This window comes from Lepidochelys kempii, chromosome 2 (genome assembly GCF_965140285.1).
Source record: "Lepidochelys kempii isolate rLepKem1 chromosome 2, rLepKem1.hap1, whole genome shotgun sequence".
Classification (NCBI taxonomy): Eukaryota; Metazoa; Chordata; order Testudines; family Cheloniidae; genus Lepidochelys; species Lepidochelys kempii.
In genome coordinates, this window is record NC_136381.1 from 79,906,620 (window position 1) to 79,931,308 (window position 24,689).

The 24,689-nt window shown below is 43.3% G+C and overlaps 1 protein-coding gene across 5 annotated transcripts in view; it reads left to right on the forward strand.

Moving 5' to 3' along the window:
• Positions 1-24,689, forward strand: part of KCTD1 (potassium channel tetramerization domain containing 1) — a 145,587-nt gene that overhangs the window by 33,107 nt on the left and 87,791 nt on the right. The window contains exon 1 of one of the 5 annotated variants that reach the window (XM_073331338.2): positions 13,278-13,587. The exons of 1 other annotated variant lie outside the window; for it this stretch is intronic. Coding sequence is in view for 1 of the 4 variants with exons in the window: in XM_073331335.2 (XP_073187436.2) it covers positions 14,163-15,998 (1,836 nt within the window). In the remaining 3 variants the exon portion in view is untranslated. 3 more of the 5 variants (XM_073331339.1, XM_073331335.2, XM_073331340.2) reach the window with 3 other exon arrangements.

The following is a 24,689-nucleotide window of genomic DNA, read 5'->3' on the forward strand; positions in this document are numbered from 1 at the left end:
GGAAAAAAGAGGGTGGGGGAAGAGGGAAGTGTGTGGGGGGGAGTAGTAGGGGAATGAGAGAATGTGTGGGTTTTTCCAAATTTCTCACCTTTTATATTACTTTTTGTCACCTTTTTCAGTGGGGGGGGGGAGTGGGAGTGAAAATGAAAATGTTGTTTCCCTACCACCACTTTTCCCTTCTTTCCAGTTGAAAAGTAGGAGGAAAAAGTCTTACTTTCTCTCACTTTTAACTTTTTTAAAACTTGTATCACGATTTCCAGTGGGGAGGGAGGGGGGGTGGGGAGTGCGGGAGGAGGAAACTAAAAACCATGAGAAAAGGTGGACATTTTCCCATGATTTTGAAATTAAAAAAGATGGGGGGGGAATCTATATTTAAAGTTGTTTTAAGTGATTTTGTTTGGTTGACACTTTTAATAGAAAATAAGTTAGTCTGCTCTAGATATTGCAGTCCTCCGTCTACAAGTGTGGTGGCCAGTTCAGAATACCTGTGTTAAAACTAAAGCATGACGAAATAAGATTGTACGATTGGCTGGCTTGTTAGAGGTACAGTGGAGTGAGGTAATGTTCTTTGTCCTTGGACTTTGAGATCCTCCATGAACTTTGCATTCATGGTGAGACCGTACAAAAAGCTAACATCACCTTTCCACACTCTTCCCTCTTCTCCTTCCTCCCTCCCCCCCCCCAATATAGGCCTTTTATAAATGTATTTGCAGCATGAAGGTGAGCCGTTATTGATCTATTCCAACTGGTGCCTTGAGCAATGACTGCTCGTTCCTTTATAAAAAGCATTTTTTTCCTCTTGAATATGCCTATGTAGTTCTGCCATGTTGTTTATGTGATTATCTAGCAATGAACCCCTCTGTACTTGCTGAAATAGTGGCATGCTGGAAGAAAAATACTGTACAAGAGTGAGCTGTGATGAATCTGCTGAGCAGTCACGGGCTGGCAGAAAAAGAAAACGTTCTTTGGCAGTTGGAGTGACAGTTGGTCAAGAGTGATTCGTTGAGGCAGCGTGGTATTTGAAGGTAGTTATGTTTGAGAGCCAGTGGGTAAGGAGCTAGAAAAGCTGTTCCTAAGCTGACTTTATTAAAAACCGACCTAGATGTGGAGCTGTGTAAAAGTGGAACAGCAACATGAAGGGGCCACAAAGAATATGTTGGGTAGTCCTTAGCCCTGGCCAGGGGACCTGCAAGATACCCAATTACCTCTAGGGCTGAAATGAACTAAGAGGGAAACTAAGTTAATGGCGACCTTTTCTCCAGCCCTAGTCAAGTCATGTGTCAGAATGGGACCCATCAGATAACAGAGCCTAGTCATCATAGCAACTGAGGTGCCTCTGAGTTGTGGTACGCTTGGTGCTCTACTAAGTACTAAAAAGGGCTAGTCTGCCACAGCACTTCAGCACCCCCATCAGGTGAAGATGATTAAAAAAACCTTAAAGAACAAGTTTGCTCACGAGATGTGCACCGCTTCCTTGTTTTAGCCAAAATATGGTATGAGAATTCTCTTCTTGTATTATTTCAGATGTGACCAAAGCTAGGAAGTGCATGTGAAATTTGATGTGCTGCCAATGGAATATTAATTACTAATTATCTCAAAGGAATGTGAGGTTTTCCCTAGTATATTCAGTGGTGTAGTGAGGAGCCTTCTCCCTTGACTTAATCAGAACAATTCAGTAGGAGTCAAGTAGCTATTTTAAAAAAACAAACCCTAACTCTCTCGGATCTGACAAGCTCATTTGGGAAGGAGAGATGAACAAACTCAAGCTAGCTCCTATTTAAGATGCACGAGTTTTGCCTATCTCAATCCTGGTCTTTTGAGGGAGTCTTTTATGGCTGCTTTGCTTTCAAAACTAATTCTACCTCTGTGCTATGTGTATTACTAAGGTTCCATAAACATTCAGATACTGTTGGATTTAGAGAGGTTTTTGGTTTTTATTTTTATTTGAACTTTTTGAAGATATCAATAACAAATAGGCCTTGCTGAGAAGAAGTAAGTTTTTTGAGGTTTTAATTAAAACTACAGAAGCCAAAAAAAGAGAACTGAGGATGTGTAATGCTATATCTAGAGATGGGCAGAAGCATACCATCATTATTACAAAAAATATTGCAAAATTGAGTTTTTGTTAAAGGTAACCAGATGGATAGTACTAGGTACAAGTACTGAGACACAGAAATAGGTAAATCACTGCAAGTGTTCTCATGCTGTTCTGCCTAGGTGCCTTCAAAAGAGCTTTGCACCCACTAACTCTTAGATCCCATTGGAAAAAAATTAGGAACTACTGGGCGATAAGCCTTTGTGGAAAAACTGGCCACTTCATTTAGGTGCCAAAATGAGAATATTAGATACAGAGGTCTCAGCATCCACTAACTGGGGCTAGGCACGCTTGAAAATCTGGTCCTGAACATTTTGAGGCCAAAAGCAGTTCATTCTCAGTCTTTGACCCCCCCCCCCCCTCTTTTGAGACTGTCAACAAAGTTGCCAAGATGTCTGTTTGTGATGTGGGGACCTATCCATTAGGAAATAGGCCCAAACTAACAACTTATTTCACACTGGTCTCGTATCATTTGGCCACCGCATTACCAACCCCAAGCATTCAAAAATCATGAGACTAGCTTAAAAATCATGAGGGTTATTTTAATGTGAGTTCTTTTTCTTTGCCTTTAGGGTGCACTCACTTCACATTTTCGAGCTTGTCTCTGCAACCATGAAAGCTAGAAGCTTCAATTTAAACAAAAGTAAAGTTAAAATTTTCATGCAATCTCTTGATACCAGCATATGGAGCTTTAAGAGAAACAAAAAAACGTGTGAGACTTAAGGGTTGGCAGTGCTGTCATGGATATTACTGCATGGGCCGCATTCGTACCAGCAAACGAAGGTTTTATCTGTCGTTTTATGAATTTGCCAAACCACCTGTTCCCTGGGAAACTTTACTTAAATTTGGAAAACCAGACTGATATAAAATCTCAGGTTGTTGAGACAGAGGTGGTTAAATTGTTTACAGCTGCCTGGGAATTAATACACTTCCTTTCCTATATAGTGTAATGCATCGTATTTCTCAGCCAGGTGCAGGACACCACATGAGGTTCTTGTAGAACATTCAGTTGGCACAAGAAACAACATTTTTAAGTCTTCACATATAACTGAGTTACCAGGGCTCAATAATCATTTTCTGGAAGATTAGTCCTGCCCTACAGCAGGTTTTTATGATCATTAAAGCTAGAATGAAAGCAATGGGCCTGGATTTCACACTTTTGTATCCTGCTACACTGGGGCTTTGATTTGTGACTTGTTTTTCTCTGCAGTGGGTGCTTTGACACCATTCTGAAAGAAAGAAACTGACAGTACACAAATAAATAAGCTAAATTGTAGGAACAGCTCCACAAGGGGGTAACTGCCACATTAACTTGGAGAAAAATATTTGAAATAACTTGATAACCATTTTCCAAGGCTGCTCATGGAGAGATTGTGCACTTGTACATTTTAATCGTGACCTTGTGGGTTATTTGTTTGCTTGTTTTAACAAAGCTCAGAAGTCCTAAGAACCAAGGACTCCTCTATCAAATAATTCTATAACAATTTCAGCCCTGGAATGCGCAAAACGATGGCTTTGAGACAGTCTGGCTAGACAGCATAATTTGAGTCCCCCTTTTTTTTTAAATTTATTTTATCAGCAATTTAAATGTTGTGAAAGGAACCTGAATAGTGATCTTCAATGAAAAAAACCCACCCCCACTGATTTTGATGGGCTTTGGATCAGGCCCTTAGCTGCTTGCTTATATGAGTGAAAGATTAACTAAAACAAGGGGCAGCTTAGTGATGAAGAAACGGATGTCTGAACAGGGTTGCATATTAAAAAAAAAAAAAAATCCTCAGATTTCCTATCCTTTTTCTAACATACCATATGCCCAACAAAATACGCTTGCAACTCTCACCAAGTCTTCCTTTTCTTCTGCTTTTAGCAGAAGTGCGCGCTCGCTCTCTCCTTTCTTTACTTAAAAATGTAGAACTGTTTCAGGTGGTTTGTGGGGTTTTTGTTGTTGTTGTTTGGTTTTTTTTTAACTGTCTTGAGCCTTTAACCTAAATAATATAGAATATATTTCAGCTGCAGCCTACATGCCTTAAGCTCTGTCTTGCATCCTGGCCTCTGCCTTTTAAACCTCAAGCACTGAAATTCTGAACAGATCTCACCACAGACTTTGCATGAATAGTTATATACACCAACATCATGTCCTAGTCCCTCTCAAGTGCCAGCCAAACCAAATTGCTGTGGCACATAAACAATTCTGTTCATTTTCATTCCCATTAATATACTGCCAAACACAGTAATAGTCTAAAACTTTTAGTGATATGAATAAAATATTATATCGTGGACAGCAAGAAGGAAATGCAGTTTATTCTCACTCAATCAGGGGATATGCTTTTTCCCCTTCAAAGGCTGATAAATAAAATATCCTAGCGTAATCCTTGATGCATACTCTACTTATATAGTTTGTGTGTATAAATCTTATAGCATAACTAGAGATTTATATATGTGACATTGCAGTGAGAAGGCAATATTAATTATGTCATTGCATTATTACAATGCCAGAAAACTTCTTGAGTTGGCCAAGAGCAGATGTCGGTGCAGGAATTATATAAACCTACTTTGCCAAAACACTACCAAATGAAGCTAAGAGAGAAAAAAAGAAACTAATTAATTGTATTTGAATGTCAGTCATGACAATCCAGAGACTGCATTTTCTTTGCTAAAACCATCTGAGGGAAGCTACAGCAATTCTTAATGACAATACGTTTTGTGTGTCATGTGAGCTGATCCAATTTTAAAGTGGTTAAAATGTGTCCCCAGAAATGTGGGGAAGGGTTTTCAATCAAGTTAAAGAACTTTAAGTACACAAAAGCCATACTGGGTCAGATCAAAAGTCCATTTAGCCCAACTGTCCTGTCTTCCGACAGTAGCCAGTGCTGGGTGCCCCAGAGGGAATGAACAGAACAGGTAATCATCAAGTGATCCATTCCCAGCTTCTGGCAAACAGAAGCTAGGTACACCATCCCTGCCCATCCTGGCTAATAGCTATTGATGGACCTATCCTCCAGGAACTTATCTAGTTCTTTTTTTTTTTTAAGCCTGTTATAGTCTTGGTCTTCACAACATCCTCTGGCAAAGTCTTCCACAGGTTGACTGTGCTGTGTGTGTGTGTGGGGGGAGAGAATACTTCCTTTTGTTTTAAACCTGCTGCCTATTAATTTCATTTGGTGACCCCTAGTTCTTGTGTTTACTCCTTCTCATAACACTTCCTTATTTACTTTCTCCACACCAGTCATGATTTTATAGACCTCTATCATGTCCCCCCTTAGTTATCTCTTTCCCAAGTTGAAAAGTCCCAGTCTTATTAATCACTCCTCATATGAAAGCTGTTCCATACCCCTAATAATTTTTGTTGCCCTTTTTTCTGTACCTTTTCTAATTCCAATTTGATTGGAAAAACCCACCTTTTTTACCCAGATAGACAGACACTTAGTGGTAGGGTTGCCAGGTGTCCAGTTTTTGATGGAATGCCCAGTCGAAAAGGGACCCTGGCAGCTCCAGTCAGCAGTGCTGCAGGGCTAAGGCAGGCTAGTCCCTACCTTTCCTGGCACCTTGCTGTGCCCCGGAAGTGGCCAGCAGGTCCAGCTCCTGGGGGGGCGCACAGGGCTCTGCACACTGCCTGAGCACCGGCTCCGCACTCCCATTGGCTGTGCTGGGGGGGGAGGGGTTCCTGTGGGTGAGAGCAGTGGGCGGAGCCTCCTACCCACCCTCCCCTGCCTAGGAGCTGGACCTGCTGCTGGCTGCTTCCAGGGCCCAGCATGGTGCCAGGAGAGGCAGGAAACCTGCGTTAGCCTCGTTGGGCTGCTAACCAGGAGCCGCCTGAGGTACGCCCAGACCCCAACCCTGAGCCCTAACTACCAGCCCTGAGCCCCCTCCTGCACCCCAAACACCTCATCCCTGGCCCCACCCCAGAGTCTGTATCCCCTCCTGCACCCCAACCCCCTGCCTCAACCCATAGCTCCCTCCTGCACTCTGAATCCCTCAGCCCCAGCCTGGAACACCTGCCCGCACCCTCATCCCAGAGCCCATATGCCCTCCCACATTCCAAATCCCTCTGCCCCAGCCTGGAGCCCTCTCCTGCACCCTAAACCCCTCAGTTCTGGCCCCACCCTGGAGCCCACACACCAACCCCGTGCCCCAGCCCAGTGAAAGTGAGTGAGGGTGGGGGAGAGCGAGCCACTGAGGGAGGGGGAATGTAGTCAGTGGGGCGGGGCCTCACGGAAGGGGTGGGGAATGGGTATGTGCTTGGGGGGGGAAAGGGTGGGGCTAGGGTGTTCGGTTTTGTGACTAGAAAGTTGGCAACCCTACTTAGTGGTGCACTCCTCACAACATAGACACCACAAAAGGAACTCCTAAAGTACACTACAAAACAAAGACTAGCTAAACAAACCGTTTTCATGTAGTAGAAACCAGCTGTTTTAAATTGCCGTCAGCATCACAGAACCAAAGAAAAATATAAGTTGAAACATTAATGGTTTAAGTAAAAATTAAATAATGCATTCCATAGTAACTTCAAACAACTTCTGAAAAAGCTGCTAAAACTTCCATAAATGGGAATGCACGAATAAAACGTGACTTCAAAGGGCTCGAGAGACCTGAGTATAGCTCTTCTGTATTTTTGGGAGAAAAAATGCATCCCCTTCTTTTGCAGTTGAAAATAGGAGTCTCAAAAGGTCTTAATTTTCATCGTGCTAGCAAGGTGTGTGAGACATATGATGCTAAAGTTCTTTCCCTGAAGAGTTTACAGTCGAAATAGACAACATTGCAAAAAAACAGTTGTTAGAGTTCCATGCCTTTAGTATTGATTGGCACATCACTTTTGGTATGACCTTGTAGGCTCAGGGAAAATGCATTGTGTTAAAAAAAATATTTTATTTTTATTTTCTCTTCTCTCTCAATGTTAAATGTGTACACCAGTGGTTTTCAAACTGTCCGTCACGACCCAGTACTGGGTCACGGAATGTAAGGCACTGGGTTACGGCGGCTCTAGTCAGCACCACTGACCAGGCTGTTAAAAGTCCCGTCAGCAGTGCTGCACAGCTAAGGCAGGCTAGTCCTACCTGTTCCAACACCATGCTGTGCCCCAGAAGCAGCCAACAGCAGGTCCGCCTCCTGGGTGGGGGGGGCGCGCACAGGACTCTGCGTGCTGCCCCCGCCCTGAGCACTGGTGCTGCTCTCCCATGGGCTGGTTACTAGCCAATGGGGGAGCTGGGTGGGGGGTGGTGCCTGTGGGTGAGAGCTGCTTACATGCCTCCACCTAGGAGCCAGACTTGCTGCTGGCCACTTCTGGGACACAGTGCCTCTGCACCCCAGCTGTTTGACTGACCAGGACCTGCCGAAGGTAAGCGTGCACCACAACCCCCTACCCCAGCCCTGAGCCCCCCCCTCAAAACCGTAGCCCCTTCCTGCGCCGCCAGAGCCCCCTCCCACACCCTAGACCCCTCATCCCCAAGTCCACTGGGTCACAGGCATCAACAATTTTCTTCAACTGGGTCTCCAGGAAAAAGTTTGAAAACCACTGTACACATATCACATTGTGCCTGTTCCCCTGGCTCCCTCCAGTGCACTATCTGGCTTAATGACATCCAGACAGTCTGTCAATGAGTCAAGCCTCATGAACAGCTATATGCACATAGTTGTGTTCCATACCATCCATTTCCTCACCCTCCTACCCCATTCAGATGACTAGTGACAGGACCTATTACTACCTTCCAAAGAAGAGGCTCCATTGTGAGCCAGCTTGCATTCCACCTTAGTTCCATAGCCTGCCAGGAATATGGGTTGGTGGCTGCTCCATGGAGCTGTGACCACATATGTGGTTTTTGGTATGGTTCATGGAGTCCTCAACACTTGGCCTTTTTGCAGTCAGAGGGAGACTCTGGAGTATACATACCCACAATGGGCCAGTTTGCAGGCCCTTTTCTGCCTCTTCCACAATCTTTTATTAAAGTTTTGCTGCATATCCCCCCACCTCTTTTTATTTATGTACATCCTATCTGTGGTCCCACAAAGTCCAGAGACGTCATCACTCTGCTTCTGGCATTGTCCAAGATGGCCTCCCATTAATCCAGAAAGAGGAAGCTAGACAACGGGGTGGATTATCTGTGACACAGGGGCCTATTTCCTGTCACCTGTTTGTTCATATATTTGAGCAGAATTTCTCTGGGTGGCATCCACTGACTCCTAGGACTTGTTCTCTGAGTGGTAGGCGTTGTCCAGGGTTCTTTGTTCAGGGTTGTCTGAATTCCTTGTTTTTACTCTGTAACCTCGCTCCCATCCCTGTTTTTGCATTATTTGTCCCCCATATGTAGTTGATCCTTTTTGTTTTGCAACCTCTTCCTTTCCTTCAGAGATGATCATTTGTTTTTTCTGGGAGGAACCCACTTCTTCTCAAGGATTAAATAGGATCATTTTAGCACTGCCCAAAACAGCCATTTCTCAGTGCAGGATGAGGGACCTACTCCCTTACACTTGTTGGATCACACATTTGGGCAGAATTCCTCTGGATGGTGTTCAATGGCACTTTCTTTTTTTTTTTTTTGGTAATAGTGCGTGTCTTCTCAATGACCCCTTCCAAATCCCTCATTCTGAACCTTGATCTCCTCGTCCCCATTCTGGTTTCGTTCTTCATTTCCACAAGCCACTTAGGTGACCCTTGTGTTCTGTTTCTCCTTAGTTTCTGCTAAGGGGGAAAATGTTAGTGTTTTCATAAACAGAATCTCCTTTTGGGCTCTGCCCACTACAGAAGCTCAAATAGGTTTAACATGTCCATTACAGCAGGTGGCCTTTTAAGGATGGACTTCTGGGTATTTTTAGTTCTTGGGGAAATCCCCATGAAGCACCTGACTAGAAGGGACACATGACCAGGAAGAATAATGGGAACTGGTGATTAACTACAAGGACTATATGAGAAGTAGACTGAGTTCAGGTTGAAGGAGATTAGGAACTGGAAAAGATCTGGTGTGGGACTTTTCTCCAGGCAGCTATCCTTTTGCAGACTGCTGTGAAGAACTGTGGAACTGGTGAGCTGCCTGTGCAGAGGGATCAGAACAGGAGCAAGACTAGCAGGAAGCAGTGATAAAAGTCCTCAAAGGGCTGGGGAGCTGGATACAAGGGTAAAGAGTTGAATACCTTTAGTGTAAAACCATTAATAAACCAGAACCCAGAGGGGAGATCTTAGTTTGGAATACTAGTTCTGTGGCATATGAATACTTAGAGGGATTGGAAAAAAAGGGAAACTGAGGCCAGTGGTGAACCTTAATGTGGCAGGTACTTTGATATTGTTATGTGGTGTTTAACATCCTGTTAGTTAAAATGTGTTTAATGCTGCTTGAAATATGCCTTATTTTATCAGTGTGCATAGGGCTTATGTTAGAATAGGCCCCAATCCTACAATGTTCACAGTACTCATTGCAGAACTGGGGCTTTGAGCTCCAAGGAAGGTGGAGTAGATGTGTTGATTGGGGTTTAAGTAATACCATGACAGTTAGAATTAGATGACTTCGGCAAAGGGGGTTAGGCAATGTAGAATTATTCTCTACAGTCCAGTTTCTGCTGCTTTTAACCAATCTAGTTTTAAATGTCTTGAGCAATAGGGCTCCCAGTTCTTTTGGGATACACCTGTGCAGGCTAAGTCTCCCCTCCAGGAAGACTTCTGACCTGATATTCAAGATGAACTGTTAATTTCTCCCCAATTACAATCCCTTGTAAACTATTTTCGTTCTCTAAATTCCCTCCTGTTTGTTGAGAGGTCTAGAATATGTAGTGAAGCATGTAGTGAAGTTTGTATTAAGGTTGCCCAGGGTGTCCTTTCTCCTCTCCAGCCTCACTCAAAGTTTTTTACTTCCTTTTTACTTACTCATTATGTACTTGACTCCACATGCAACTCCAGGTCTGTCAACATTATATATTTCCTGTAATCAGAAATCAATGATTGAAAGAACATCCAGACAAAGAAGCTGTCAAGCTGATGGCTTTTCTTTTTTTACACCTTAAAAATAAGGGTGGTTTTTTTGGGGGGGAGGCGGGGAGGTTCCCCTTTTGTCCTCAGGGGTACGGAATTCTTTTAGATACATGCGTTCATGTTTTCTGTGATCCTCCTATAGGATAAAAGTAACCATTTTTAAAAATGGAAGTCAATTGTTAATTAGCTAATTGTTTTTAGCACATATGGGAATTAAATTTAAAAATAAACTCTAGGACATTGGTAGATCACTAGCCCTTGAGATTGATTTTTTTTTTCCCAAGGTGAACAATTTCTCATTGTGTCTTTCAGATCTTATCCACAGCGTAGTCTCTCAGCTTTGTAAATGTCTGTTCTGACTTAAAGTCCTCTTCAGTGTACAGTCTCCTAGATTCTGGCTCAGGACTGGGCTGCAAATAGCAGATGATAGAAAGTTATTTGTATCAGGAGATTATTTGGATAGTAAAAAATCTCCCTATATGATGACTGCCTTTAATACTCCGCTCTGTTATATTAGTGTAAGCACAGTAACTTCTTTGACTTCTGTATAATTACTCTGGTGTAACACAGTACTCCTTTCAATTATATTTTGGGCATGATAGTTAGGCACTTTTTCTGTAGCATCATGTTGTGCTTATTTCAAATTTGTCTAATCTACTCTAAAATTTGCACATCAATTCTACATACTAATTTGTCTCTTGCAATTAGCATTAATAATTTTAGTGCAGCAGAAAGAGTGTTATTGCTTTTGCAAACTTCATATATGTGTTTCTCCTCCAGGGGCTATACTGAAGCTTAGCCTTGTGTAAAATAACTGGCTGTCTGGTCTGTGACTCACATAGATTACTTAAACTTAAAATTGTTCTAGAAAGCTTAACGAGTAAAAGTCCTTGGTTCTCAGCATTAAAGAATTTCTGACAAATTCATATGCCTGCTTTAATTGCCATCCATCAATTTTGCAATTAAGATTGATTTCAGGTGCAATGACCAGCCACAGTAGCAGCTTATATTTATTTGAATTGATAAAACTATATATCAAGAAATCACCTGTCTGACAAAAAATAGCCACAAACTGATCAACAGCCACCAAAACTCCCACAGTACTAGAGGTGGAGTGGAGGAGGAACTTAAATTTGTATTGAATCTGAATCTATATCAGGAACAAGCTACCATATTTGAACTTCATAGTATAGTGAGGAATATCAAGCTTTGCCTACAAATATTTATCTGAATGGAGTTAGAAAATTCTTACTGATGAAATATAAACTGAACTGCACCATACATGGGTGTAACTAACCTATTAGTGGAGGTGCAAATTTATTTATTTTGGGAGTGTGGTCTGAAAAGTAGCTTTCCATTGAGCATGAAGAGTTCTGTTCAGAGAATATAATAATGGTAATTTTTTTTTTTTTGAGGAGGGAGGGGGGCTTCATCCCACAGTAATTCTCAAATATAAATGTATGTTTACATGCAGTGAAATAGAACCAGGGCTAAAAAGGCTGTAAAAATGAATTTGTACTCCAAAAAGTGACCAAAAATGGCAAAACTTTATTAGGCAGATCTGCTTTCTCTGAGTATTCAGTTTCTCTGATGTTTTGTTTTATTTTAATTTTTCTCTCATTACTGCAAAAATATGGTAAGCATAAGAAAAAATTGGATTTTTTTCTTGACTGATCAACAGAACTGTTAACTAAGTTACACAGGTAGTGCTGCAATAGGATCTCCACTTTGTTCAAATTATGCCCACTTGGGCTGCATAGATAAAACAGAGAAGGCAATACATGCACAAGTGTAATTGAAAGCATCATTTGGTCATCTGAATATTTCTGGTGGTGAAGTGCACACAACACCATCTTGGCTTTCAAAGCTGGTAGGTTTAAAAAAAAAAACAAAACCCTTACATCTGTAAACTTAGAACTTCGGATTTGGAAATTGACATAATACATGTAGAAACCACCTGATCCTACTTTTACAAAGTCCCTTGTCAAAATATGACCACACTTTTTTACTTATAGGTGAACCATATATAGATAGAAGCAGAGGCCTTCTTCGCAAGAGAGAGAAGATTGCCATTATTCTTTCATATCCTCCAATAAGATTAGTAAAGAATGTGCACTCTCCCCTTCAAATTTTGTGTATTAGACTACCTTTGTATTATTCATCCATAGTTTTTATGGATCACTGTACTGCTGAACTGAACTCCATATAAACTGCCCACTACCAAGGCTCCGGCCATTACCTGTTTATAAATGAGGATTATTAGTGGTAAGCCTACAGGCTGACAGACTCTTGCAAATAGACTGAGGTGGGTATTTTAAAAACAAATGCAAATTATTATTGGAGTTAAAATGTGTTATGAGTTCTTGCTGACATTTGTGCCATCTCAGAAAGAGGTGATCTGGTTTAACAAAATTGCTCTACAACCAATCCCTTAATATTATAAAAACAAAATTCATGTGGAGAATGTCAATAACTTTCCATCACCTTTGTAGATCACAATATCCACAGACTCCCCTTTTACCTATGAATCATATCTGGGGTATTCTGGTACCTGTTCTGACTTGTCTGTCTCTTCACATGATTTCTTCCTACCTTTGTTCTAGTTGAAAATACACCAACTACAGAAAAGGGTGGGGGAAGGGTATTTTTGGTTAGTGAGGAGGATAGAGGAGGAGCAAAAGTACCGAGTAAACGTCAATTAATTTATCCAGATTTGTGATATTAAGTAGTGATGGTAGTGTTTAAGGTTTCTGATCACTTCCTTTCCATATGGGGGGGGGGATTGTTTGTAAAAAGACGCTGCGTATGTTTTTGTGCTGTTTTGACGAAGTTTTTGAATGCTCACAATGTAGAGAACAAAAGTGAGAGGAAGGGAGAGAGACGATCAGAACAACACTGAGATAAGTTTGTGAAATCTTCAAAATGTCACCGGAAAAAACCGAATGATAGTAATGAGAAACCGAGCACGACTCGGAGCTGCTGAGAGGGTACCAAGTGGTGGATTTTGTCACTAGGATCCAGTGTGAAAATGATCAAGCTGAAAATAAGTTTCAGGCTTTTTGCAAAGCTGGAGCGGAGGAAAACGTTGGTGCCTGTGTTCTGCACGGCTGGCGCGGCGCTTTGCGTGTGTGCGGCTGCCTGGCCTCGCGGTCCGGATAGATCTGGACTGCCTCTTTGCCTGCGGAATGTTGTGTGGGTTTTCCTAGCCCCGGCGGCTTCCTGTGCTACTTGCTGGCTTCTTAACAACAAGGCAGGAACCAAGCGGGCTGCTGGCAAAGCCGGACGCAGCAAGGCTGCGAGCCGGTCTTTAGCAAGCAGAGGGGGGAGAGCAGAGCTCTTTTCGGAAAGGACTTTGCGCGGGACCTGTACCTACAGCCTGCACAGCCAACTCGGCCTCTGTGGGCTTCAGCCGGGGCTCTGCTTCCCGGCCGCTGCAGCGTCAAGGAACCCGAGCCTGGTCCGAAGCGGCGCCGAGGGCAAGGGGGAGCCAGGCTGAAGTGATGACACGAAGTTTCGCTCCCGCCGGCGTCCCAGAGTGAGTTTCACTTTGCTGCTGGGGGCTTGTTAGAGCGGCGAGGCAGGGAGGAGCCGAGCCGAGCCGCCCGCGTGCAGTGCCTGCCCCCCTCCCCAGGTGTCTCACCTGCTGCCGCTCTCGCTGCACCGCGGGCCTGGGGGTGGGTGGGGGAAGCGGGCTTTAGCCGCCTGGGAGGCTGCTCCAGCGCCCAGCACGGGGCGGGACCCCCGGGGGGGGGCGATGTGGGGCGGGGGGACCGCAGTGCTGCTCTCCAGGCATCACTTAGAGCCCGCGGGCTGGCCGGCAGGGAGTGAGGGTAAGTAGCTCCCGCAGCCTGGGCGCTGAGGCCGGCAGTCGCTCCGCTGGCGTCCCCCCTACCGCGCACCGCCGCCTGCCTCTCCGCCCTGCCCCTGCCGCGCTCTCCCTTCCCTCTCCCGCCGCGCGGCAGCCCCCGCCGCCGCTGGGAGCGCGCGGCCCCTTTAAGAGCCCAGCTTTGCCTCCCGGTAGCTGAAGGTCATTAAACACAAAAGCTCTCCAGCGCTGCGGTCCAATATAGCGCATGCGCCCTGCCCGAGGACTGGCAGGGAGACGGCAATATGGCGAGAATGCCTGGCAGCGGCGGCGACTGGAACACCGGCAGCGGCGGCGGGGAGAACAATGCGGGGGACCGGCCGCCGGGCCGCGGCGGCACCCACCGCCCCCACCACTACTGCAGCGCGGGGGAGGACGAGGACGGGGAGGACGACGATGAGATCCAGGAGGTGCAGATAACGGGGGACGAGGAGGACGGCGCCGATGGGGGGTTCCTGCTACTGGACGAGGAGGAGGAGGAGGAGGAGGAAATGGGGCTGGAGTGGGACGCCGAGGAGGAGCCGCTGGAGCCCGAGCCGGTCCTTATGATCAGTATGGACCGGGGCAGCAGCGGGCTGGACTCCTCTTGCGGCGGCGGCGGCGGCCGCCTTGGAGGCGGCTGTGGCGGCGGCATCGGGGCAGCAGCAGCTGGGGGTGCCCCAGTCCCCGCTAGCGCCCGGGGCGCGGAGGACTCGGACCCGGAGACCGACCTGCTACTGCAGCGCCCCGAGCGGGCCCGGCTGAGCGAGAACACCCGGCTGGCCACCCGCTACGCGGTGCGCATCTTCCGGGAGTACCTGAGCGAGAAGTCCCAGAGCCCGGACTTCGAGACCATGGACAAGGGGGCGCTGTGCCGGGTGCTGCGCTCCTTCTACGCCGAGGCCCGCTCCAAGAGCGGCCAGCTCTACTCCAAGTCCTCGCTCATCAGCATCCGCAGCTCCCTCAACCGCTACCTCAACGAGCCGCCCTACTGCCGCACCCTGGACCTGACCAAGGACCCGGAGCTGCGCGCCGCCAACCTGACGCTGGCGGCGGTGATCCGCAAGCTGGAGGAGCAGGGCGCGGGGCCGGTGGTCCAGAAACAAGCCATCACGCGGGCGGACCTGCGCAAGCTGTACACCTGCAGCGTGTTCAGCACGCAGAGCCCCTTCGGGCTGCTCAACAAGGTCTGGTTCGAGACCTGCATGTACTTCTGCACGCGGGGCCGCGAGAACCAGCGCGAGCTGGAGGAGGACTCCTTCGGGCTGGCCATGGACGAGGACGGCCGCAAGTTCGTCTACTTCAAGTCCCTGGGGCCCTACCACAAGTCGCGCTCCTCCTCCTGGAGCAAGAAGCGGGCGGAGAGCAGCGACGAGGAGAACCTGCCCCGCATGTACGAGACGGGCACCGAGTTCTGCCCCTACTCCAGCTTCGTCAAGTACCTGGCCAAGCGCAACCCGCTCTGCAAGGCCTTCTTCCAGCGGCCGCGGGACCACTGCAGCGAGGGCGATGTCACCTGGTACGAGAACAAGGCCATCGGCAAGAACCTGCTGGGCACCCGCATGCAGATGCTCTCCAAGGCGGCCAAGCTCTCCAAGACCTACACCAACCACTGCATCGGCGCCGTCTCCATCGCCACCCTCAACAGCATCGCCGGCATCGGCACCAAGCTGGGCGGGCACCACCCGCACCCCGCCGGGGCGGCAGGGGGCTGCTACACCGCCGCCCAGGCCATCCTCAACGGCGGGCACCGGCACCGGCCCCCGCCCGCCCCAGCCAACACCTACATCCTCCCCAAAGACAGCGACGTCCCCCACGTGAAGGCGGAAGCGGCCGCTGTGACCCCGGCCAAGCGCTCCCTCTACGAGGCGGTGTACACTGGGGCGGCCGCAGCCGGGGGGGATGCCTGCGGCCCCTCCTCGTCCCCCAAAAGACTCTGCCTCCGCCCCGCCGAGCCGCTGGACGCTGCTGCCGCCGCTGCCTCCGTGGTGGTGGTGTCAGTGAAACACGACCCCCTGCCTCTCCTCCTCCCCGAAGCCAATGGGCACAGAAGCACCAACTCACCCACAGTAGTTTCACCTGCTATTGTTTCCCCCACACAGGTAACAAGAAAACCCGACCCATCTCTATACACAACCCCTCCTTCGCTTCCCAACCCTTCCCCCCTCCAGCGCCTGCTCCAGCCAACACCAGACCCCTTTGCAAGGACCAAAGCACGCTGCGCACCCTGGGACACTTCAGACAGGCAGCTGCTGCCTCTTTGACCTTCTAGTGCAAGTCTCACTGTACAGGCATGAAATAGTCTTGTTGCAAGTTACTAAACTTCCGTGCTCTTAGCGCGCCCCGCCCCCCATTCCCCGCCCCCCATGGAGCTCTCTAAGTAGTTGCACTGATTCCTGATTTCTGATGTTAAAGCTGCAAGTTTGGGCTCTCTGTGACTTAGAGCAAGCTTAGAGTTAATCACCTTCCTTGTGAGAAGGAGGTATGAAATCCCAAATCACTCCTAAGCTAAAGTTTAGAATTGTGTTCCCAGAACGATAGGATTAGTAAATGGACTGTGCAGGCTCCTGCTTTCTTTTTACAGTAGGTGTGAGTTTTACATAAATCAAGTCAAAATATTAAATAAGAATTTGAAAGATAATTAGCATGCATGATCTTGATGTGCTAGTGAGTTGTTTAAATAACCTCATAAATGCAGGAACCAGTCAAGAAAATACTCAATTACACCTTAGTAAAGAGGGTGTAATTTTAAACTGTAGAAGTTTTCAAGAGAGTTAATGTGACAATTGCATTCATCTTGTGTGTGTTTATTAAAATAGCTCTGTTTCCTGGCAACCATTATTTAAAAAAAGTAAATTGGCTTTAGTTGCACAGTTGCATTAGTTACCATTGCGTCAAAATAGACAGCATTCGATAATGTCAAAATATATAGCAACAGCAAAATTCCTTGAGTTAGCCATAGTGTAACTGTGGAAGGAGATGAGATTGGGTAGGTATGTTTCATGTAAGCAAATTAGCCTTGTCAGAACCATTGAATAGGTATAGGTTTTGGTGTATGCATCAACAACCCTTCCACCTATACACATTCCCCCTTCTCCCAATCCTTTCCTGTTGATTTTCTTGGTGGGTTTAAACCCAAAGTTACCTTAGGACTCTTAATTAAAAGATATACCGAAGAATACTTTTTCTGTTGAGTTGGAAGTAGGAATTCATTCTAACTAAATCTGTAAAACTTTCTTCAGTTATGTTGCACTCTGTAAAATACTATGTTTCGGGCAATACTTTTAATGCTAGCTGCAGTAGGTGATTACAAAACACCCTCTGACATTCTGGTGTCAAGCAATAATCATCTCAGTCATAGGCCTGAAAGAGCAGTGTTCAGTGAACACAGGTATATGACATGCCTGAGCAGTTTTCAAAGTGGAAATACCAGTTCTGGACAAACTGACCCTTTCAAACAGTTTGCCAGCTAATCAACCAGCCTGAAGGCTAATTGAAAAAAAGAATCTTTCTGTGAATTATAGTATTTATGTTGTCTAAAATAAATGTGACCTCTCCTTACTAGTGGGGGGTTTTGGTCACTTGAGTGCAGTACTGTAGTTTGATCTCCTGCTGTGTATATCTGGTGTCTTTGAATAGCTTAGAGGGTTGATTATGAGCAGATAGTGTTTTTGTTTTAGCTTATTATTTCAGATATAAGCTAACTCTCTTCACTATATTTTAACTGTAAACTTACCCATTCATTGGCTTATGACTTGGAAAGATTTTAAAAATTTAAAGGTATTTTAGTTTAGAATAGCTCTGTGTACATGAGTAAGGAAGAGACAAAGGGAATAAGGCAACTGAGCTTGACAGACAGATGTTTATGGTTAAACACACTTTTACTTTTATCAAGATGGGCCACTTTATTCGTCTTAGTTAATGTAGTTATCTTTGAGTCATAATACTGTATAGTTTGATACCAGGCCATATCTTGAAATTTCTACTGCTGCTTATAATACTTAAACTTCCCCTTAGGTAAGCTTTATGTAAGTGCTGTACTGTCTTGTTTTTTTGTTTTTTTTTAATACCAATGACAATTACAGACAAAAAGCCAGGCTATTAAGACAGAAATATATAAAGTAGATGTTTGTTTTCTTTCTTGACTATATCAAGAAAGAAAATGAGAACTCAGTGACAACGTTAGCGTCAATTTTGAAGTAATTATATGGGAACGTCCAATTCATCCTTGTATAGCTCATCTAATGGTGAACAAACTACACACTCGCTTCTGAAGAAAAGACTCATTTTGCTTTCTTTACAAAACTGATTAATTTAAATCCTTACTGATAGTTGGGGGAAGTTTGCTGTTCCAACTGATGCTGGAATGAGCAGTTGTGTTTGTTTTTTTTTTTCTTATGGGACATATCACAGAATGAAAATATACCGTTGCTTTGTAAATGTGGGATAGAATTTTTTTTTCCCCGCCATTTTTAAATAGAAAGTCAATGTTAAACTTTTTCTCCTTTAGCTACTTTTGTATAATATAGCTATAATGATTGAGGTCCAGGGTATTTCCTGGGGAAATTAATGACTGGCTCGGGTTAATGGCCCGAGGCATCGCTTCAAACCATCAGCTATCCCAGCTGGTCATTAATCCCCAGGAAATGCCCTGGCCCTCCATCATTATTGCTTATAAAAAAAAAAAAAAAAGACTTTCTAGGCCTTATTAACTGAGTAGATCTCCTCAAGCGGTGTGACACTGAAGTCCATTGTTATCAAGAAATCAGTAATATTTGTCAACTTGACAATTGCAGACTGCTGTTATTGACCTCTATTATGAGTTTATTCATAAAGGGACAGATTCTGCCTCCCTAGTGGCATAAGGTACGACTCAGTGTGAATAAGTGGCAGAATCTGGCCCACCATGAAAACTGGGTTACAGTGTGTTTGTGCTGTGTATGTGTGTGTTTTTCATAGCGTTAGTGACTTTAAGCAAGATATAAAAGAGGAGTGAAACAAAAGTATTAAACTGGATTTATTTAATTTATTTAGTTCAGAATTTGATAAGGCTATTAATTTTATGGATTATCATTGCTGCTTCGTCTTTCTTCTTAACCCTGAGATGTCTTTTAGTGCTGTTTGCAGAACTGCTGTAGGAGCCTCCTCCTGAGCCAGGGAAAGGTACATTAAGTGTTCGTCTTGACACATTTTGATCCAGCTATTGCTTTAGGTTGCAGTCCTGAGAGACATTATACAGTATATTTTAAACATACACTACCGTACCATCGTGCCACCACCTTCACTTCAGTCTTTATTTGCTCTGAAGCGTAGCAATTTTCCTGCCACTAACAACAGTACTTCAGCTGAAGTTGATGACAGAGGGATGTAATTTAGCTGTTGTTCATCTCTAGTATTATTGAAAGATGAATAATAGCTGAAGTTTAAGCTTTTGATGTTGCAATGTGGTAGCTGTTGAGATTTATAGACTTGATACATACTGAACTTAGTACAGTTATAATAGCCAAAAAGAGATCTAAGAAAAACAGATCGGCTTCTGCCTGGGGGGGAATTACCCATCATTTCAGAAAAAGCTTCTGCTATGATGGTTCTGTAGCATAGTTGTGTTCTAGGTACTTCTGAGGAATTCCATAAATATCAAAATATAAATCCTATCAAACTTATAATAGTTAAAGCATGAGCAGTGTTTGTGTTTGTCATCACTCTATGTTGCAAGTGTTCATCAGGCTTTCAAAGTTGAAACCAGGGCTAGCTTTCTTTTATGGAGCATGAGAGTTTTCATTGCCTTAAATGCTTCAGAGAAAAGCCATATGTTGACAGAATTAGAAAGCTGGTTCTGATTTCAAGTTCTGAAAAGGCAAGCGCGGGGGGGTGAAGTACTTTATCTCCTTAAGTATGCAGCAGACACAGCTGATAAGTCTGTCTGGGGTTTTTGGTTCATTTTTGGTTAAGAACCTATCTACTTGGTTTAATTCTTGAAACTTAGAAATATAACATTACTATAAAAGTGGAAAAATAATTCTGTTTGCTTTAAAATTTGTTTGTACCATAGTAAAACCAAAGCCTCATTGTGCTGGATGCTGTACAAGCATATAAGATAACAAAGCCACTTAGAATGTAGGCTCTTCAGAGCAGGGCCCTTGCTTTGGTATATGTTAGTACAGTGCATAGTACAATGGTACTGGGACTCCAGGCACTACTTTATTAATAATAATAATAATAATAAAAAAAAAAAAGACAAGATTGGATGCATCGGGGCATCCGATGAAGTGAGCTGTAGCTCACGAAAGCTTCTGCTCAAATAAATTTGTTTGTCTCTAAGGTGCCACAAGTACTCCTTTTCTTCTTGCGCATACAGACTAACATGGCTGCTACTCTGAAACCTGTAACAAGAGAGTGATCACTTAAGGTGAGCTGTTACCAGCGGGGGAACCTTTTGTAGTGATAATCAAGGTGGGCCATTTCCAGCAGTTGACAAGAACGTCTGCGGAATGGGGGGAGGGGGAGAATAAACGTGGGGAAATAGGTTTACTTTGTGCAATGACCCATCCACTCCCACTCTCTATTCAAGCCTAAGTTGATTGTATCCAGTTTGCAAATTAATTTCAATTCAGCAGTCTCTCATTGGAGTCTGTTTTTGAAGTTTTTTTGTTGAAGAATTGCCACTTTTAGGTCTGTAATCGAGTGACCAGAGAGATTGAAGTGTTCTCCAGCTGGTTTTTGAATGTTATAATTCTTGACATCTGATTTGTGTCCATTTTATTCTTTTACGTAGAGACTGTCCAATTTGACCAATGTACATGGCAGAGGGGCATTGCTGGCACAAGATGGCATATATCACATTGGTAGATGTGCAGGTGAACGAGCCTCTGATAGTGTGGCTGATGTGATTAGGCCCTGTGATGGTGTCCTCTGAATAGATATGTGGACACAGTTGGCAATGGGCTTTATTGCAAGGATAGTAATTAATAATTAATTATTTATTAATTATTAAACTGTAAGTAATAGTTTATGTTCATCATCTGAGTCAGATGCCACCAGCAGAAGGTTGACTTTCTTTTTTGGTGGTTTGGGTTCTGTAGTTTCTGCATCAGTGTGTTGCTCTTTTAAGACTTCTGAAAGCTTGCTCCACAATTTGTCCCTCTCAGATTTTGGAAGGCACTTCAGATTCTTAAATCTTGGGTCGAGTGCTGTAGCTATCTTTAGAAATTTCACATTGTTATCTTCATTGCATTTTGTGAAATTTGCAATGAAAGTGTTCTTAAAACAAACGTGCCTGGTCATCAACCGAGACTGCTATAACATGAAATATATGGCAGAATGCAGGTAAAACAGAGCAAGGGGCATGCAATTCTCCCCCACGGAGTTCAGTCACAAATTTAATTAATGCATTTTTTTTTTAATGAGCGTCATCAGCATGGAAGCATGTCATCTGGAACGATGGCTGAAGCATGAAGAGGCATATGAATCTTTAGCACATCTGGCATGTAAATATCTTGTGATGCCATCTACAACAGTGCCATGTGAAAAGTGAAAACAGACATTAGGTGACTAAGTGGGCAGCATTATCTCCCATAAATGTAAACAAACTTGTTTCTCTTAGCGATTGGCTGAACAAGAAGTAGGACTGAGTGGACTTGTAGGCGCTAAAGTTTTACATTGTTTTGTTTTTGAGTGCAGTTTTTTAACAAAAAAACTACACTTGTAAGTTGCACTTCTGTGATTGAGATTGCACTGCAAGACTTGTATGAGGTGAACTGAAAAATACTATTTCTTTTATCATTTTTACAGTGCAGATATTGGTAATAAAAAATAATATAAAGCGAGCACTGAACACTTCGTATTCTGTGTTGTAATTGAAATCGATATATTTGAAAATGTAGAAAAACATCCAAAATATGTAATAAATTTCAATTGGTATTCTATTGTTTAACAGCGCGATTAATCACGGTTAATTTTTTTTAATTGTGATTAATTTTTTTAGTTGCGTGAGTTAACTGCGATTTAATTGACAGCCCGATAAAAAGTAGGAGTTGACCAGGCTTTTCTGCTAATTGCATCATGCCATTTGATCAAAATGAGCTATTGTAGACTTTCATGGGGCAAGTCTTCAGAAGACTTTGATAAGAAGCAACAAGAAATCAATTTTGTATAAATCAGACAGATGACCTTTTTGATACAATCAAGGAAAGAAAAGAGCATCATGACTAGAGTGTTGCATTGACAAAGCTTTTTTTACTCTTCTATAGAATCTGAAATGATTAAGTCAGTACTCTTGTTCTGTGAACATCAAAGCTGAAATGCACAAACTTTTAATGTTACAGGAAGCCGAAAGCTTTTTAAAAAGCTTGTGGGATTGTGCTGTAAAAGGCTTCTCGTTGCCCACTGTTCTCCTTCCAGAGAGCAAGAGATCAGAAACTGTTGAGTCTAATTGGTGAGTCTGTATGACAGTGAGCTGCCTTATTTCATGTAGGTCTAGAAATAAATGAGTGCTTAAACCCTTTGAAACACACCACTTCTGCAAAAGCCATGGGCTGTAATTAAATTGAATGTGGGGTTGTATTGTCTGGTGCCGTTGGCTATATACTTGATAACAGACCATGGTATACCCACTATTGTGTTAGAAGCTGGAACCTAATTAGCTGTGTTGTAGATTTTCAGTCACTTTAGAAGAGTTTTTGTTCATAATCTCTCTTCCAAGTGTCCTTTTTTGCCTTTCTGTTTTTTCGGAAGCACATACACTCTTTTGGAGGTGGGGGGAAATAATTAAGGATATGGTAACATATCTTTGTGCCAGTTAATTTTTTTATATATATCATATGTTTTGGATTCAATGAATAAATGTCAGTGACGGAATTGTCTGATATCACTAATAAATCTATTTCATAACAAATGTATACAATTATGCTTGAGGGACTCTCTCTTTTTCCTGAGATGATTTTTTTTATGCTAATACAATCTATATATAACTTTGGGGAAATAGTGGGCAGACATGAGAGATAATCCCATTTGGTTGTTTTTCAGCTATCCATATGAAAAAACGTCCCTTTCTTGTTTTTTTACAACCTTGCATGCATCTTTGCACTCTGACAATTCAAACAAATTAATCTGAAAACTTCAAATGTCCTAAGCACTTAATTCTTAATAAAGGCAAGTACCTTTAATGTATTTGAATGTAATTTTTAATTTTAGAAATAACTGAACTCCTTTTCTACATATGGAGTATATAACTTTCCACTAAGCTTTGTGACTCCCAAGACATGGTGCTTGTAATACACACAGGCACATGCATGCACAGAAATATGCATGCCTATTTGCAGTTGTGCATTTTTGTAATTAAGACAGATGCATTTTAATTAAACAGACATTCCATGTTTTTATGAATTACACGTTGACTACATAAACATATGAAAACAGTTAAATTTCACACTGCACATTTATATTTCGTTTCCCTTATTTTTAGGGAGAGGGACTGCAATTGAAATAAAACTACATGAATTCATCTTTGTTAAAGATTAAATGCACTAATTAAAAATAACTTTTTATTTCCTTTCAGCAACCAGAGCTGTCATGTTCTATATCATAAACGTTTGATTTATTAAAATAAAATACAATAACACAACTTTGGAGGAAGGGAACTAACTTTCCTGCTGACACTAAACCCAAAAAATCCTTTAGTGGTACAGGAAGGAAACAGTTCTCTTCTTTCCAACCTCTTCTCCTGGTAGCTTGTAGGGTGGGGAAGAACATTTGAGTGTAGCTTTTCAATACTGAGCAGCTATGAGGATAAGGATAAGAGTGAAGTTTCTTCTGCTGATCCTATAAAGCGTGTGTGGGGAGGGTGGAGGGCGTTCCAAAGTTTGGAGCTCCGCAGTCTGTTTGGAGGAGGGCAGTGCTCTGATATGAGGCATTCTGTAGATGGGAGACAAGATACAACGGTTCATGTGAAAGGCAATTTTTGGTTTTAACCTTTCGCTAGTAAGGTTTCATCTTCTCCCTCCAGTACACATGCTACTACTTATGCACATGGGGACTGAACCACAATTTCTGTGAGAATCTCAACATAACTTGTTCATGTGCATCTATAGTCTCAACATGTTTTAAGATGTTTACATTTAATCTGTGCATGTTCATTCTTCCATATTCAGAATCCTTAAGAGTTTTTGGAGAAATTCCAAATAGGATTTCTCCATAACTTTCAATGGCATTCTATCCTTAAGTTTGTACTATCTTTATGAATGTGTTTACTTTGTGTGATGATGTTAAATATATGCTCTTGCAGTGTGGCTTAAAATGGCAACAAAGCACAGTGGGACTGAATGAAGAACAGTTTGCAATTTTTTTGTTGTTTGGTCTTGAGTTGCTAGAGGTAGGCTAAAGAATATTAGAATCTTAAATGGATAGCATTCTGTGTTGTCTAACAAGGAGCTTGGGTTTGAGTTATTGATTGGGGCGGGGGATCTAATTTCATTAGTAAGCTATCTGTGCACATGAGTATCTGCTGTGGTAGTTAAGGGTTATCAAAAGCATTCTCTAGAACAGGAAACTTCCCTATTGGTGAGACCCGTTGTCATCAATGGGTAAATTACCAAGTGTTATGGCAGGGTTATACAGAGAATCTGGGAAAGAAGCATTGAGAGCTCTGATCTTCCTATAATTGTTTTTGTTTTGTTTTTGGATGTGGAAGGTGATGTGTTTAGCCTAATGAACAGGTTTCCAAACCTGTGCCTAAACAGAGGATTTCACTTTTTGATCATAGAATATCAGAGTTGGAAGGGACCTCAGGAGGTCAT